Source organism: Camellia sinensis, chromosome 7, assembly GCF_055761805.1.
Source record: "Camellia sinensis isolate YWXY chromosome 7, ASM5576180v1, whole genome shotgun sequence".
Classification (NCBI taxonomy): Eukaryota; Viridiplantae; Streptophyta; class Magnoliopsida; order Ericales; family Theaceae; genus Camellia; species Camellia sinensis.
This window is the reverse complement of record NC_138967.1, coordinates 165762289-165777639: the sequence shown is the minus strand read 5'-3', so window position 1 is coordinate 165777639 and position 15351 is coordinate 165762289. Positions and strand designations below refer to the sequence as shown.

Sequence of the window (15351 nt, the reverse complement as noted above, 5' to 3'; positions counted from 1 at the left end):
ATAACGCCATTAGTGTTTTTGATGCAAAATGAACACTAGATTTTTTATTTTAATAATAACTTGCATGCAAAAATGCCTATAAAATAAAGGGCAAATTATACAATAGTCTTTATATCTTGCCTCTTATATCTTTTTGGTCCATAAACTTTTAATTAGCTCAATTTTAGTATTTATTTTTAGATTTTGTATTAGTTTAGTCCAACTGATAACGCCACTCATTCTGTTTGGTTTCAGTTTTCAGAATTCAGTTTTTAGAAAATTTTATTTTTTTGTTTTTTGTATTTTTATGGTTTCACTGAATTTTTTAAATATTTTAAGTAATTTTTTTTTAATTTTTAGACACACCTGACATAAATATACTCAAAAAGTATAATATTTGTGAAAAAAATCTTTAAAAAATTTACTAAATACCAAAAATATAAAATATATATATATGAAAATTCATTACATTTTTTTTTGTATTTTTGTATATTTATTAATTTTTAAAAATATTTTTTCACAAATATTTTACTATTTAGATACATCTAAGTATGGTACATTTAAAAAAGTAAAAAAATTACTTAAAATTTTAAAAAATTCAATAAAAACAAAAAAAATACGAAAAACAAAAAGCTCAATTTTTAGAAAATTGAAACCAAACATATTGATTAGTGTTTTTGATGCAAAATGAACACTGAATTGATTGAGATTAACTCACTAAAGTTAAGAAAACTTATAATTTTGCCCCTAAAATAATGACATGTGCCATTTATATACATATTTTTTAATTAAAAAATGCTAACAATTATAATTAATAAAGAGCACTATTAGACCCAAAAGTTAGACCCAATCATTTTTTTTTTTGACACATTACTGAATCTAGAAAGTAAATCTAAAAAGTGGATTTATATATTATTTTTCTTAGAGTAAATTGAGACAATGTTACCAATTTATGATCAAAATCAAGTCAATTAAAATTATATAAAACAATATAATATAAAAATGAACATACAGAAACTATTGGCATAATTTGTCCTAAAATAAACGAATTCAACCATTAAAATAAATCCCTGAAGTCCATGTGCTAAACTAAGGGTTCGTTTGGGACGTGTGTTAGTTTTTTGATTTTTTTGACTATTTTAATCTGGGCTAAAAAGTTTAATTTGTGAAGATTTTTTAATTTTTTTGACTTTTATTAGAGAAAAAATAAAATAATTATGATTGAGATGTAATAATTTCTCCTCCTTTTTGTGAGTGTTGAACAATCTCACGGGTAAATTTTAGTGTACTTTTAAAAAAGTATTTATAAAATTATTAAAAAAATTATGTTTTTAATTATTAATGTTGATCAAGTTTTTTTTTTTTTTTTTTATACAGATTTCTAATTAGTTTTTAAAAAATATATTGATATATAATTTTTCTTAAAAATATGCCTATTTTGGCAACTATAAGAAATTCATTTGGTCACATCATTTTTTTTTTACACATTTTAAAAAATATCAAAAAAAGTCAAAAAATTAATTTTTTTTTAAACTTTTCAAAATAGGCTATAATTACATTTTTAAGACCTATTTTAGAAAATAAGTTAAAAGATAGTTTTTAACTTTTTGTTTGATTATTTTTCAAAAAAAAAATAAAAAATAAAAAAATAAATATGATTAAAAAAACTAACATTTTAACTTTTAACCTAATTATTGGACCAATAGTATAAAATTTGATAATAGTAGGTTTAGCACATTATAAATGCACATATATAAAAGGTGAGTGAGAGAGAAAGGAGGAGGTCGTGTCAATATTTGAAGCATCTATGTCCCGCAGCCTCCATATTTCGATTTCCTCGTCAATCTTTCTGAGTCCCCCCTCCCTTCCACAAATCAACACGTGGCTTCTCCTACACGTTGGAGCTGGGCCTCCACCCCAACTTCTCTCTCTATATATACCTCCCTCTCTCGCTATCCTTCTCCCCCCAAAACTCAAACTACTCTCTCTCTCTCTCTGTCATCACTGCCAACTCTCACATTACATCTCACTACAACACACTACAAAAACCACTCAAACAAAATAGGGATTCCATGGCTTCTTCAGCTACTGCAACAGCTTCAAGTACATGGGCTAAGCCCAAACCCTCTACTCCATCACTTGAATTGGGCTCTCTCTCTACCTCAATTTCTTTAGCTAAGCCCAATAGACCACACCACCAACACAATCCAAAGCTATCAACATATCAAACACCAACTCCAACTCCTGTTATTGCCATTATCGCTGCCGCTACCATCACTACCACCGTTACTATCCCGACTTGCCCAAACGAGAATACATTAAATCCGTCATCGTTGTCTCCGAAATGGAATTTCTTACAGAGAGCCGCGGCGGCGGCTTTGGACGCGGTGGAGACCGGGTTGGTGGCACGTGAGAAGGAGCATCCTCTTCCGAAAACAGCCGACCCGGGAGTCCAAATCTCCGGCAATTTCGCTCCGGTACCGGAACAACCCGTCCGGCATCACCTTCCGGTCACCGGGAAAATACCGGAATGCATTGAAGGAGTCTACGTCCGGAACGGAGCAAACCCATTGTTCGAGCCGGTCGCCGGCCACCACTTCTTCGACGGCGACGGCATGGTCCACGCCGTCGAGTTACGTGGTGGCGCGGCCAGCTATGCTTGCCGGTTCACTGAGACACAGCGATTCGTTCAGGAACGAGATTTAGGCCGTCCAGTATTCCCCAAAGCTATCGGCGAACTCCACGGCCACTCCGGTATTGCTCGGCTATTGCTATTCTATGCTCGCGGGCTATTCGGGCTAGTCGATCACTGCCACGGCACCGGCGTAGCCAACGCCGGACTCGTTTACTTCAACGGCCGATTACTCGCCATGTCCGAAGACGATTTACCGTACCACATCAGAGTCACTCCCTCCGGTGATCTCGAAACAGTTGGTCGGTACAATTTCGATGATCAGCTCGAAACCACCATGATTGCTCACCCCAAGCTCGACCCAATTTCTGGTGAGCTCTTCGCTCTAAGCTACAATGTCATTCAAAAGCCGTACCTCAAGTACTTCCGATTCTCACCATCAGGTGAGAAATCGCCGGACATTGAAATCCCACTATCTGAATCAACAATGATGCATGACTTCGCAATCACCGAGAGGTTCGTGGTGATTCCTGATCAACAAGTAGTTTTCAAGCTCCCGGAAATGATCCGTGGTGGGTCTCCTGTGGTGTATGACAAGAACAAAGTGTCCAGGTTTGGGATTTTGGATAAGTATGCTACTGATTCTTCTGGAATCAAATGGGTTGAAGCTCCGGATTGCTTTTGTTTCCATCTTTGGAATGCTTGGGAAGAGCCCGAGACCGACGAAGTGGTGGTGATCGGGTCCTGTATGACCCCACCGGACTCGATTTTCAACGAATGCGACGAGGGTTTACAGTCTGTTTTATCAGAAATCAGGCTCAATTTGAAGACTGGCAAGTCCACTCGCAGACCCATCATGAGCGAGTCTAATCAAGTCAATTTAGAAGCTGGGATGGTGAATCGGAACAAACTCGGACGCAAAACCCAGTTCGCTTACCTCGCGATCGCTGAGCCGTGGCCTAAAGTCTCTGGTTTCGCTAAGGTCGACTTGTTTTCTGGTGAAGTGAACAAGTTCATGTATGGTGATGACAAGTATGGTGGTGAGCCTCTGTTTCTTCCAAGAGACCCCAATTCAGAAAATGAAGATGATGGGTACATTCTTGCTTTCGTGCACGATGAGAAGGCGTGGAAATCGGAGCTTCAAATTGTAAACGCCACGACTTTGGAGTTGGAAGCTTCGATCAAGCTTCCATCTAGAGTTCCTTATGGTTTTCATGGTACTTTCATGAGCGCCAAAGATTTAGCCAAGCAGGCCTAATTGTGATCACCTATGGTTGGCAGTGTTTGTAGATTGTTCTTTTTTTCTCTATTCTCAAATTCTGTGTCTCAGGATTTGAGTACAGAGAATTTCGTGCCGTCATTACAGCGAAGATTTACCAGAGGGATGGCTGCAGAGAGGTCCCCGGAGTCTTCCTAGTTGTTTACCTATATGATTTGTGTTTTTAGATTGTCTTTTGGAGCCAATAATTCTCCGTCCCCAAATTTCTCTCTCTGTCTCAATTCACTCTCAGTCTGCATTGGATATTGGGACAGACGATTTGGGAACAGAGAATTTCGTGCCGTATTGTTACAGCAGAGACTTACCAGAGGGATGGCTGGAGAGAGGTCCCCGGAGTCTCCTAGCTGATAAGATTAACAACCCTCTTTAGATGATGGGTTTGTAATTTTTTTTTGTTCTTGTTTTTTTGGAGTTGATTGTCTGTGAGATGTTTTGAGGGGACCAGCTTGTAGCTTTTGGGTGTAGGTAGAATTGGAGCTCAGCTGGTTTCTGCTCATTCTTTTTTACTTTTACTTATATATTTGTGCATCAGATGGTATATAGTTATAGAATGTGTTGTGTGTTGTGTTCTATATATGTCTGTTTCTCTTGTGAATAATGACTTGTATATTACTTTCACCATCTTGGCCACTAAACTTACTTTCAATTATTTTCTTATTATGGTTATCTATTTGTTTATAGACTCTCTTATATGGGATTAATGGGTCATTTAGTTCTTGATATAAAGTAACTAGTTATTTATTTTATTTTTTATCTTTAGTAATGCTACAATTATTAAAAAAAAAACCCAAAAAAAAAAAAAAAAAAACACGGAGAATACATGAAATGCAATACTGGCAGAAAAATTTATATATTTTTACTATTTTCCAAAGTTTCTAAGATTCAATTATGTGTAAGGGCCACAATTTGGTTTATTTTTAGCAAATACCCAACAAATGGTCTATTTTCTAGAGTTAAAAATAAAATAAAATTGAAGTATAAAGAAGATACGAGATCAAACGAATCAGATATTGTTATCCCTACATTGTTATCGAAAGTTATGGATCAGTATCAAGCCTTGTCATTGTCAATTTTCATTGTGGTAAGTTGTCATATAAGATATTTGACACAAACAACTTATGTAAAATTGAATTAAGGATTGAGATTTTTATTAAGAGTAATGTTACATACATAAAAGAAATTTCGCAGAAAGTAATGCTGGAAGAAATTTTTTTTTTGTTTGTATTGTTGTATGAAGTTTTCAAGTTGTGTATACACAAACATTTGATATATTTTTAATAAATATCTGACAAGTAATCTATTTTTTAAAATTTATAAAAATCAAAGTATAAAATATACAGGATCAAATAAATCGGAGATCATCATCCCCTCCAATGTCATCCACAGTTAACATTCAATTTTCATAATAATGGGTCATCATATAAAAGCTTGTGTAAATACTCATAATTTTGCAAAGTTGAATCAAGGAGTGAAGTTTATATTAAGAATACTGCTACAAATATGAAAATTTTCACAAAAAACGCACATGATGTATTGCTTGCAGTAAAATTTATGTGCTTTTATTGTTTTATGTAGTTTTCTAGTTGCAATTATGTGTATGTGCAACAATTTGATCTATTTTTAACAAATACCCGACACGCAATCTATTTTTTAGAGTTTAAAAAAGTATAGGTAAAAAGAAGATTTATGAATCAGTACAGAACATTTGGGTGGTCATATAAAAGATCGGGTATTCAATTGCTTATAATTTTACAAATTTGAATTTGAGTGAGAATTATATTAAGAGTCATATTATAAACATAAACACACAAACCAAAACAAAACTTAAACAAAAAAGGGGCATAGAATGAACTGCTAGCAGTAAAATTTATATTTTGTATTATTTTCTATAGTTTTCAAGTTATAAATATCTATATACACAACAATTTGGTTTATTTTTAGCAAATACCCAATAGGCGATCTATTTTCTGGAGTTTAGGGGAAAAAATCTAAGCAAAAATAAGACATAGATTAAACAAATTGAAGATCATGCCCATCTTCATTGTCAATAAAAGTTATGAATAACCAAACCTTCAATTTTCATAATAATGAGTCATTATATAAACGAATTGAAGATGGTAAAAAGTGGCTTTTTGGCTTTTAACTAAACTTTTGGCTTTTTTAGACAAATGATTTGGGAAGTTGGTAAAAAGTGACTTTTTGACTTTTTTGATTAATGTTTGTTTATGATGTCAAATCATAATAAAATGACCAAACTATCCCCATTTATTTAAAATATTTACAACTTTACCTATGTTACACATTTTGACCCATGAGGGGTAAAATTGTAATTTCACCGTTGGCTAAAAATCAACATCCCAAATGAAAAAAAAAGACAAAAAAGCCAACTTTTGACTTTTGCTACTAACCAAAAAAAAATGACTACAAACTATGTTGCCAAAATAGGCCATAATTATGCAAGGTTGAAGCAATGAGTGAGATTTTTACAAAAATGCTCAAAACGAAATGTTGGCAGAAAATTTTATGTGTTTTTATTATTTTCTAAAATTTTCGAGTTGTAGTTATGTATAAATGCGATAATTTAGTCTATTTTTAACAAACACTCAATTGACAGTCTAATTTTAAGAGTTCAAAAAAAATTGTATAACAAAAATACGAGATCAAACAATTCAAAGATTGTCACCCTTATCCTGTGAGTGTTTGAAAAGTGGGTTTTTTTGTAAGTTTTTTTAGTTGTAGGATATTATTGGAGAAATTTTTTTTGTGTTTGGAAAGATAGTTGAATTTTTTTGTGGTTGGATGTAATGTTTGTAAGAGAAAAAAATGAAATGATTATGGGGTTTGATGTGATATTTTATTTGGATTTGTTTTTTTTTTTTTATTTTGTAACTAATTTGTCTTTTAGTGAAAAAAAAAAAAAAAAACCAAAAAACCTCTTTCCCAAACAGCGCCATCTAAATAGGGTTTCAAGAACGACCAGCTTGATTGTTACTCTTCTCAATAAGATTATCTTGTAACAACCCTAAAAAAAAATTAAAAAAAAATGGTCACCCTTCTCAATGAATCAATATCAAGTGTTGTCTATTGTCAAGCTTCATTGGGTGGTCCAAGACCAAAGCTAATTAGCGATCTAACAACAGATTAATTGGTGAATATTTGGACAAATTGATAGTAACATGTAATGACAGACCCACCAACTAAGGACTTAACCAATTATAATCATGTAAGTGCACCATGTGGTACTCTTCATATGCCCAACCCAAAAAATATCCCTTGGCACCAAACCAAATCAATGAGCGGGATTGCAAAAAGTGTGATTTGACTGCGTAACCGGTGATTTCAAGCTAAACAAGATATTTCAAACATGGCTACAAATTTTAAAACAGCACTGAATACTGAGTAAACAAATATTAATTATTTGATTATTTTGAAAATGTTTATTAAAGAATAGGACATCTTTGGACACACCATAGATCTCATGAAATTCAAATTAATTATATTTATTAGTCACATTACTAATGAGATTGAAGATAAAAAAAAAAAAGAAAAAAAAAAGTGATATGAGATGCAACATGCGGAACTCTTTTTATCGGTTGATGGAGATTTTTCAACTTAAATATTATTATCTCTTAATTAAGTGATCATTAATTCCGAATTAAAGCAATGCATTGTGTGAAAATTGTAACACAAAATTATGCCCAATTCCGACACATTATGTCAATGGCTGGGGAAGAGATCACTTCAAATTTAAGTGTTTTGATTTGTGGAATAACTTTGTTAGGTGCATAGGATTCGAATATGTGCGATTTTTTCCTTCTTTTTTCTTTGTTTTCTTGGAAAAGAATAAAAATTGGAAATTAAAGATTGATTTTGGCATTGAGTTTTTCGAATTGTTGCTCAGCATGTACTATGAAAGTTTCCTCCTGTTGTGATGGAGAAGAGTTTATTTAAAATAAAGTCTTCAAATAAATGGAGCTTGAACTCCAAATGTCCAATGAGTTTGTTTGTTGAATGTAGCTCCAATTATACACACAAACAGATGGATGATTAAAACTTTAATAAATAATTACTTGATTTATTCTTATTTAGGATGGTAAATGAGTCAATTTAAGTCAAGTATTAGGTTGTTTAAGTTTGGTTTGAAAACTTAACTACTTTCAAAATGTGTTTAGGCCCCGTTTGGCAAGAGGCTATTTTAGACAATTAGCCAAAAAGTTACTAAATTAGCCAAAAAGCCAACAACCCATACCAAAAAGTCAAAGATTCTCTTTTCTCTCTACTTTTTGCACATCTTTTCGTAATTAGCCAAAAAGTCATCCCAAACACACAAGTTTTTTTTACCTACCTTTTTACCTACCTTTGTGTATATAACAAGTTAATCTTGAACGAGTTTTTTAACAAGTCAAGTTCGAGTAGTTTGATTTTTTTTTAAGATATATAAACCTATTGAGCTGAGTATTGGAAGTTTGCCCGATTATTAATTTTAAGGTTTTGGGATTAGTTGAAATACAAACAAATTACTTTGGACACCTGGTTATGAAAAAAAAAAAAAGAGAGAAAAAAAAGAAAAGAAAAAAAGATGGAGGTTGAAATTTTGAAAGATTTTGGAGAGTTTTTCGTGGTTAAAGAAAAATAAATTTTGAACAAAGTTATCCATTTGTTTGGAAATTTGTATTTTTTTTTTTTTATAAAAAGGAAAGTCAATTAAGAATTTTTTTTGTGGTTAACGAAAAATGAATTTATTTGAATAAATTTTTTTTTTTTTTTTTACTTTTTAATAGTGAAAAATGTTTTTTAGATTAAAATTCTTATCAATGGCCTCGTTTGAGAAGTGGCTATTTTAGAGGCTTTTTGACTTTTTGGTTATTTTAGTAGACTATTTTAGTTTTTGTGTTTGGGAAGATGAGATGAATTTTTATTTGAGTTGTTGTATTGAAAAATGTGTTGAAATGATATTTGAAGTTAAAATGACAAATTTGTCCCTAAGATTACAATTTTTTAAATTGATATAAAGGAGCAAAATCGTAAATAACCAAGTGATGGAACATTTTGTCAACGTGACAGTGTAGGCACAGCCTACACTGTTCGATAGCTGCAGCTATTTTTTTTTTTTTTTGAAAAACTTTGATTTAGAGGCTTTTTGGCTTATTTCACAAATGAGGCTATAATAGCCTCAACTCTTTCTTTCCAAATAGCGCCAATATCACTACACTATCACTACTACTATCATCTTACAATCACTATCAACACCCGCACACCAGCACTTGCACTGTTCCCACACCTTTATCACCGCCACCTCCACAACCACTAGTCTGTCGCCTCCGCCACTACGCTGCCGCCACTCCCAACACCTCACATTATAGCATATAAAAATTTTAAGGATCAAATTTTTTTGTTTCCAAAAGTAAAAAAATTTAAAAAAAATATTAGCTAATCAATTTTAGTTGGCATGTGAATCGTAAAGAAAAAATGATTCAGAAAAGTAAAAAATATATATGAAACAAAACAATTGTGTTAACATATTTACTTTTTTTAAGCAAACAATTAGGTCCCCAAATTTATATTTATTAAGTATTTAATTTTGTAATTAAAAATATAATAATAATATTTTTGACAATTAAAATATTTGATCCTTAAAAAGTACTTAAATTTGTCTATAAAATCTTAATTTGAAAAATATTTTAAAAATAGAGAAAAAAACATGAAAAATGTTAGAAATATATATATATATATATATATTTTAAATGTGTCGAAATTGTTATGAAATTAATGAGAAAATATCTCAAATCCTCTGTACACCCAAGGGTAAATTACACTGACACTTCTTGAGATTTATGTTTATTACAGTTCCTCCCTCACCTTTTGCAAATTACATCTCCCTCATTGAGATTTAAAGTTTCATTACAGATTCCCTCCCTTAGCAATTTAATTTTTTTAAATATCAATTTTGTCTTCACTGGGTAAATTACATTCACACTCCTCACATTTTAGAAAATACAATCTCCTTCCTAAGGTTTAAAGTAGCATTACCAATTGCCCCCTCGGTTAGTATTAGTTGGAAAAAAAATTCATTAAAAAAAATTAATTAGAAAAAAAATTATTTGAAAAAAAATAATATTTGAAAAAAAAATTAATTGAAAAGAAATTTTGTTAGTAAAATTTTTAAATTTCTGTTTAAAAACCAACGCAAACTCATTTTTTGAATTTACGTTTTTTTCTCAAATTTACAAACTGATACAACAATTTATAAACCAAAAAAATTATCAAACAAGGCTTTATGACAGTTTTTAAAATTTTTGTAAATATAAATTGAAAATTGAAAACGAAATAGTTTTCAAACAAGCCTTAGATGGTAAAAATGTCGTAAAATTAACAAATAATTAAATAAGTTACCAACGTAAAAAATGATTTATCAAAAGATTCTTAAGCTATGTATAGTTTGATTTTTAGAATTTTTTTTAAAAAATTAAAAATTAATTTGGTTAAGAAATAAAAAATTAAAAATAATTATCATTTAAGGGTAAAAAATAATTATCATTTTAACTTTTGAGCAGGTTATATACATACGTATGACTGTTTCAATTTAATTTGTAAAAAATTATTTCTAACCACTCGAAAGATAAAAATTATATAAAAATAATAATTATTTTTTATTTTTTATTTCTTAACCAAATTAATTTTTAATTTTTTAAAAAAATTCTAAAAATTAAACCATTCATAGCCTAAGAATCTTTTGATAAGTCATTTCTTATGTTGGTAATTTATTTAATTATTTTTTAATTTTACGACATTTTTACCATCAGAAATTTGTTTGGTAAGGTGTCGTTTGGTAACACTTACGTTTTCAATTTTTTGTTTATATTTATAAAAATTTAAAAAACTCAAATAAAAACTTGTTTGGTAAAATTTTTGATTTATAAATCAGTAGTCTCAGTTTATAAATTTGGCCAAAAAATGAAAACACAAAAAATGTGTTTCCGTTTTGAGTTTTTAGTTTTTTTTTTTTTTTTACTACCCAACACTAGCCACAATCCGCCACCATTTTCCACTACCGTCTTCCGCTACCACCACCCACCACCCACCACCCACCCCCCACCACCTTCCACCACCACTCACCACCCACCTGCCACCACCACCCACCAGCCACCCACTCGCCACCACCACCCACCCCTTGCCACCACCACCACCACCACCACCACCACCCACCACCCACCTGCCGCCCACTCGCTACCACCCACCTGCCACCCACCCGCCACTACCACCACCACTACCATCACCCACTTGCCACCGCTACCCGCTTGCCACCACCACCCACCACCACCACCCATTCGCGACCACCTACCACCGTCACCCACCCACCCACTACCACCACCACCACCACCACCACCACCACCACCCGTTACCTACCTGCCATCACCCACCACCACCCGCCATCCGCCACCCACCTGCTGCCACCACCACCACCACCACCACCACCACCACCACCCACTCGTTACCACCCGCCACCGTCACCCACCCACTCACCACCACCACCCACCTGCCACCACCTGCTACCCACCACCCATCGTCACCACTTTCCACCACCGTCTTCCGCTGCCACTTGCCACCAGTTGCCATTTCTTACTCTTTTTTGTATTTTTAAATTTTTTTAAACATTTTGTCAATTACCAAACGCGTTTGTAGTTTATGTTTTTCTAAATACAAACAAAAAATAAACAAAAATCAGTTTATAAAATTTTTGTAAATATAAACTGAAAACGTAAATGTTACCAAACACACCCTAAGCATTTCGTTTTCAGTTTTCAATTTATATTTACAAAAATTTAAAAAATTGTTATAAAAACTTGTTTGATAATTTTTTTGGTTTATAAATTATTGTCTCAGCTTGTAAATTTGAGGAAAAAACGTAAATTCAAAAAATGAGTTTACGTTGGCTTTTAAACAGAAATTTAAAAATTTTACTAACAAATTTTTTTTTCAATTAATTTTTTTTTCAATTAATTTTTTTTTCAGTGAATTTTTTTTCCAACTAATATTAACCGATGGGGCAATTGATAATTCTACTTTAAACCTTAGGGAGGAGATTGTAATTTTTAAAATGTGAGGGGTGTCAATGTAATTTACCTAGTGAAGGCAAAATTGATATTTAAAAAAATTAAATTACAAAGGGTGAATTTGTAATGAAACTTTAAACTTTAGGGAGGGAGATATAATCTTCAAAAGGTGAGGGAGGAGAACTGTAATACACATAAATCTCAGGGAGTGTCAGTGTAATTTACCCAAAGATTAATGAGCGAAAATGACATAAGATTTTGTTTGGAATGTACTGTTTAGTATCATATTAAAATCATATTACTTTTTATTTAAATGACATCACATCTCTATAATATTTTACATCATTTTATATAAAATAAAATATTATATACTTATTTAAGTCTTATTTGTTAACTATATAAAAAATTAAAAAGTCACTATAATTATCATATCAATCTTTCTGGGTGTGTTTAGTTTGTGTTTGTAGAGTAGTTTTTTAGATAAAAAGTACGAAAACTTGTTTGGTTTGCTTTTTTTCAGAAATGATTTTGAAAAATTATTTTGAGGAGAGAGTTTTAAAAAAAGTGATTAATTTGATGTGTATGAGAGAGTGAACGATTTTGGAAAGTATGTAATCAAACAAAATTTTGAGATTTTTTTTGGAAAAGTTTGTTTGGTTTGATTATTCTTGAAAATTTGTTTGTAGAAAATTTTTCTTAAAAATTTTTCTGAAAAACAAACCAAACAAGCCCACTATTTTTCTGCACATCTTTTTATAAAAAGTCAAAAATTATTAAAATAATTTATTTTTAAATGAGATTTTAGAACATTTTTTTAAAAAAAATCTTAAATATTATGATTGAGTAATGTTAAAAATCTCAAAATTCTTATTAAAATTTTTACTAAATATTTTACATGAGTGTGAAATCCAAGCAATATAAATCTTATGTGAATTACACCTTTATATAAGACGTTTAATAACAACTTAGGCCTTGTTTGGTTTGTTTTTATAGAGTAATTTTGAGATAAAAAGTATAAAAATTTGTTTGGTTTGCCTTTTTTCAGAAATGATTTTAGAAAATTATTTTGAGGAGAGAGTTTTAAAAAAAAGTGATTGATTTGATGTGTATGAGAGAGAGTGTGATTTTAAAAAGTAGGTAACCAAACAAAATTTTGAAATTATTTTTGAAAAAATTTATTTGATTTAATTATTATTAAAAATTTATTTGTAAAGAATTTTTTTCCAAATTTTTTCTGAAAAACAAACCAAACAAATCCTTAAACTTTTTAAGATTCCCAACCTTTTTATTAAGATTTGAAGATGATTTTGATTTTGATTGTTAGCAGACAGACCAATCACGTCAGTCGTAGACCACCAACACGTGTCATGCTCCACGTCATGAGTCACATGCCACCCACCAATTGGGGCGCGGTTTTTGCTGTTGTCGCTGTTACGTCCTCTTGTGGCGCTGGCTCCATTCATAATCTGCCACGTTCTTTCGTGGGACCCACCAAGAAGACCCATCGTTTTATCAAATTAATAGTAATAAATAAATAAATAAATTGTGAAATTCTGTATTAAATTCCACCAATAACCCCTCTCCCAATAATAGAAGGATATATCTGCTTTTTTTGGCATATGGTTTAAAAATTAATTTTTTAATTTTTTTTAAGTTGTATTATTATTTTTATAAAAAAAAAAAATTAAAATATCAACTTTTAACAGACTTTTTAAAATAAGTCATCACCACTCTATTTGGTTTACTTTTTAAATCACAATTTGACATATTAAAATTCAAAAATCTATTTGGATTTAGATTTTCAAATTAATACTCAACTCAATCATTTGAAAATTCTTTTCAAAATTCATAACCAAATAAGTTTTAAGTTTTTAAACTCTTTTCTAAATTTATAACCAAACAAATTTTAAATTTGATCTTATTTAGTTTGTGTTTTGAGATATTATAAGTGAAAGGGCCTAGTTTTTGTTTTCTTCTCTGCTGTACCAAAAAAAAAAAAAAAAAGAGATATTATTTTGAAAATGATTTTTTTGAAGGGAGTTTAGAAAATTTAAAAATTGTTTGATTTTATATTGGAAATTTTATCCATAAATCTCATATGAAAAATGTTGATCCATTTAATTCTAACATTTTTCTTATGAATAAATTAGTCATTTTTGTTTTGAAAAGTGGTATTTATTTGATTTGGTATCATTTGAGTTTAAGTGAATACCCTTTTGTAATTCATTTTTTTAATTTTCTGATTTATTTTTAGGATGTAAATGGAAAGGTGAGGCGTGAAAGATTCTTTTTGAGGGGATTGATAGCTGACGTGTTAGTTTTCGAGCGTGAAAATCTACATTCCTGTTAGTGTGGTTTTCTAATGTTTCATTGAAGTGTTATATTAGAGTGCTGAGTTCTGAAATGTACACTAAGGAATTTTTGTGTGTTACATTGATTAGAATATTATGTTTGGAAAAAAAATACTTGATTGGAGTATAACGTTTAAGAAAAATACACTAATAAGCTTTTTTTTAATGTTACGCTATTACATTTGAAAAAAATACACTAAATAGTTTTTTTTTATTTTTTATTTTTTATTTTAAGTGTTATGTTTAGTAATTTTAATATTATGAGAAAATTCATATTTATCACTCAACACATAACACGCGCGCATTTATGTTTAACTCTCTGTGTAATTTATACTAGAATGAGACCTTTGAGTTCATAAAAAAGAATGAAGGACCAAACAATTCATAAGATCATTATTTGAGATTTATTAGTATTTCACCATTTTATATTTTGAAAATAGTTTTAGAATTTGGAATAATTTGATTTTTTTTTTTTGAATAGATAAGTGTGAGAGAAAATGTGATTGAGAAAGAGAGAGGAGAAAAAAAAAATAATTAATTGATATGTAGTTGAAAGAAAAGTAATTTTGATACTTTTTTTTTCTAAGTATTGACAAAATAATCTGTTATGTTTTAGATATATATATGGGCGATTCAAAAAATATACATAAATAGTAAACAAAATGTGAAGAAATGAAAAATAAATGTAATAAATATGAAACATTTTAAATGTATGTAAATTGAGTTGATATGAATCAGAAAAATTGAGTTGATATGAATTAAATGTATGTAAGCGTTCTTATCAACTAATATATATATATATATATGAAACTCTACCATATAAATTATATGAGATATATTTACAAAGTACATTTAGAATACGTATGTAAAAGAAGTAAACAAAATTTAAAAAAAAAAAAATCGTGATAAATCTAATTTGAAGAGTATTTAAGACATTAGTTTTGGTGGATATTTTTTATTAGTGAAAGGTCTATCTTTGGTGCTAAGTTTTTTTGTTTATTATAAATGACATTTTGTTTCCAATTTTCTCCCTTAATTTATATGTTGACTTTTTTA

At 30.4% G+C, this 15351-nt stretch overlaps 1 protein-coding gene across 1 annotated transcript; it reads left to right on the top strand.

The window, feature by feature from the left end:
• The first annotated feature begins 1882 nt into the window (after nt 1–1882).
• LOC114282858 (9-cis-epoxycarotenoid dioxygenase NCED2, chloroplastic) lies at nt 1883–4462 on the top strand. Its single transcript, XM_082879706.1, has 2 exons — nt 1883–4009; nt 4217–4462. Exon 1 carries the CDS (start codon nt 2052–2054, stop codon nt 3867–3869), a length of 1818 nt encoding a protein of 605 aa, XP_082735832.1. The 5' UTR covers nt 1883–2051; the 3' UTR covers nt 3870–4009; nt 4217–4462.
• The last annotated feature ends 10889 nt before the right edge of the window (nt 4463–15351 follow it).

What these genes read in the sequence shown, in the direction of transcription:
- LOC114282858 (XM_082879706.1), top strand. Translation starts at nt 2,052, where the DNA reads ATGGCTTCTTCAGCTACTGCAACAGCTTCAAGTACATGGGCTAAGCCC.